The following is a 2601-nucleotide window of genomic DNA, read 5'->3' on the forward strand; positions in this document are numbered from 1 at the left end:
GTGTAGGGAGCTTGGGATCAAAATGCTGTGATCTGGAACACATCCTTGAGGGAACCCCATAGCACACAGAATCTGGAATGTAAGCCCTAAGCTCCTTCATACCTCATGCCCAGAAGAAAACAAGGCATCTGAATGACCATGGCATACTCACCAACTGGCCACTCTTTAGAACTTTGCTGTTGATCTGACTTAGGCTCACCTCACATTTCAGCCTGGGAAAGGAAAAAAATTAACAGCACTTGGCCCCTTTCCTCACCATTTACCTTCAATCAAGCTTTGTTGGCTGGAAGGCACAAGGCAAGCATTAAGTGCCTAATCTTACTCTCTCCTCAAATTACACAGAATGAGAACTTGACACCTTGATAAGAAAGCCCTGACATCCACCCACCCTAAAACAACTATAAAGCAAGAATGGGACTAGCAAACCTTCTACCCACTGCTTACCTCTTCCCATCACTATCCAAAAGAAAACTGCTATCTCTGATCTGAATATGCCACAAGGATTCAGAAGTAGCCACCTTGAGAACCATGATGTTTATAGAATCTACATGAATGGAGAATAGCTGAAAAAAAGATGCAAAATTGAACAGTAATTAACATCAAGGCAACGTCCTTCCTTTTCCAATGGAAAAAGAATAAGAGGCAGCTCTTAGTATTATGCCTCAAATACAGTAAAAAAAAAAGTCCACCCATGACTCCACAACCAGCCATTCCTACTTCAGTCCAGGAAAGTGGGAAAGTAGTCTCACCTGGCAGAAGATCTTCAATAAGGATGGGCTGAAGGACAGCTCCTTTTGGTGCACCCCAGTACTCTGGGAGAATGGGGCAAACAGGCCAGAAACCCTCTGTAGGTCTGTTCTGATACGTACTTCGCCAAAGCACAAGGCCACATAGTGTCTGCCCAGAAGAGAAATCTCACTGCCATCAGGTCCATCCCTTCCATAGCAGTCTCTTCCCCTCCCTCACATTCACTTTCCCATCCTCCCTAAAAATGTAGCTCAAATCATGGAAGATAGTCTCATAGCAGTTGTCAATATCCGTCCCACAAAACAATAGCTTCAAGGCTAATCCAGAGACATCAGCAAGAACCCACTTCCCTCCTTGGGCTGTGAGGCCTCTGTAAAAGAATCTCATTTTGCAAACCACAACCCCAAACTATTCCCCAGGAGAAGAGTGAGGTGACAGGGTACTCACGGCAGATCATGGCTAAGGAGTTTGCTGGAAATCCACAGGCTATCAATTTCCTAAAACAGTGTGGGAAGAAGCTTTGTACACTAGCTGCTAGGCAAGCCAAGAGCAGCGTGACAAGATAGGAAGGGGTCTAAGAAGAGGAGGACGTGCTATAGCCCTTCCACTAAATATTCTCCATCCCATTTCCACCAGCTTCTCTCCTCGGCACTATATCCTGTTCCTCTAATGACATTGATTGAACTTGTTTAGTGTTTCTCTTTTATGGATATGTTGCCCTGTTTCCCCTCTTACATTAGAACAGTAAGCTCTTCTACTTTCTGTTATCTTTGTTCTGTGCTTTACTTCTGTATCTTTCTTACATGCTCTGGACACCCTGTGCCTTATAAGCATTTATAAAAGAACAACTTGCATCAATTCCAGTGTTCCCAAACTAGCTCTAAAATCATCTTGGCAAAGGGATGGCAAGGCCGGGGTTAACTAGGAAAGCCACCAGAATATTTAAAAAAAGGAAATTAAAAGTTGAAATTCAGTTGGATCAACTCCACATACATTCCCAGGAAGTTTCCTAGGACTCACCACTGTTTGCTGGTGCTGCTGAAACTTAAGACTGACATTTTGAATCCAAAAAAAGGAGCCAATCTTTAGTTCTGCCTGCAGCTTCCTCTGACACCACTTGGTGGCCAACCGGACCACAAGCCACCTGCAGAAAAATCCTTGTGAGTTCATAGGACCCTCTCCCAATTATTGCCTCCCTCATCCCCTGCGGGTCCTAGAAGGCCTTGCAAAGGGACATGAACTGGAGGTGGATCTTCTTGGCAACCCTCCTGTCTCCCAAAACACCACTCTGTCACATACATTCAGCCATGCTGATCAGGACCCTAGCCCCAGAGTGTCCCCTCCACCCAGATGAAACGAGACGAACTAAACTCCACTGTTTAAGTTGGAGACAAAAGAAAACAATCCCTCAAATGCTCAGGAACCCCAGAGGTAGACTGAAGAAGCCCCAACAGGAGTCGAAGTACAGGCATCCGTGCCAGATGTGCCATCACATAACCCGCAAAAGGTCTCCTTCTCCGCCCTCCAGACAGGTGTCTGCGGGAAGGCAGTGCGGGCTCACAGCAGCCCGGCTCAAATGCCGCTCTCCCTGGGCAGCCAAACCTGTTCCGGCTCCCCAGGGCGAGGCTGCAGGTGCCCTTCGCGCTCGGGGAAGGGGACGTTCAGGGGCATGTGGATGGGGAAAGAAAAACCAGCCAGCCGGGCCCCCCCCCATTCACACCCCTATCCTCTCCCCAATCTCAGCATCTTCTCAGGCCTCGCCCGCTTGCTCAGTCTCCCCCCACTCTCGGTTCCTCCGCGCCAGCTCCGGTCCTATGCCCCGGCTCGACCCCTCCCCGCGTTGCGCACCCCCTC

The 2601-nt window shown here is 48.2% G+C and overlaps 1 protein-coding gene across 1 annotated transcript in view; it reads right to left on the minus strand.

Annotated features, from left to right (window-relative positions):
• Positions 1 to 2601, minus strand: part of BLTP2 (bridge-like lipid transfer protein family member 2) — a 27340-nt gene that overhangs the window by 24390 nt on the left and 349 nt on the right. Inside the window, exons 2-6 of the mRNA XM_007452420.1 lie at positions 1768 to 1891; positions 1195 to 1244; positions 750 to 897; positions 445 to 563; positions 152 to 212 (exon numbers count right to left, since the gene is read on the minus strand). Of these exons, the coding sequence (XP_007452482.1) occupies positions 152 to 212; positions 445 to 563; positions 750 to 897; positions 1195 to 1244; positions 1768 to 1891 (502 nt within the window). The remainder of the gene's footprint in view (positions 1 to 151; positions 213 to 444; positions 564 to 749; positions 898 to 1194; positions 1245 to 1767; positions 1892 to 2601) is intronic.

This window comes from Lipotes vexillifer, unplaced genomic scaffold (genome assembly GCF_000442215.2).
Source record: "Lipotes vexillifer unplaced genomic scaffold, Lipotes_vexillifer_v1.1 scaffold216, whole genome shotgun sequence".
Taxonomy (NCBI): Eukaryota; Metazoa; Chordata; class Mammalia; order Artiodactyla; family Lipotidae; genus Lipotes; species Lipotes vexillifer.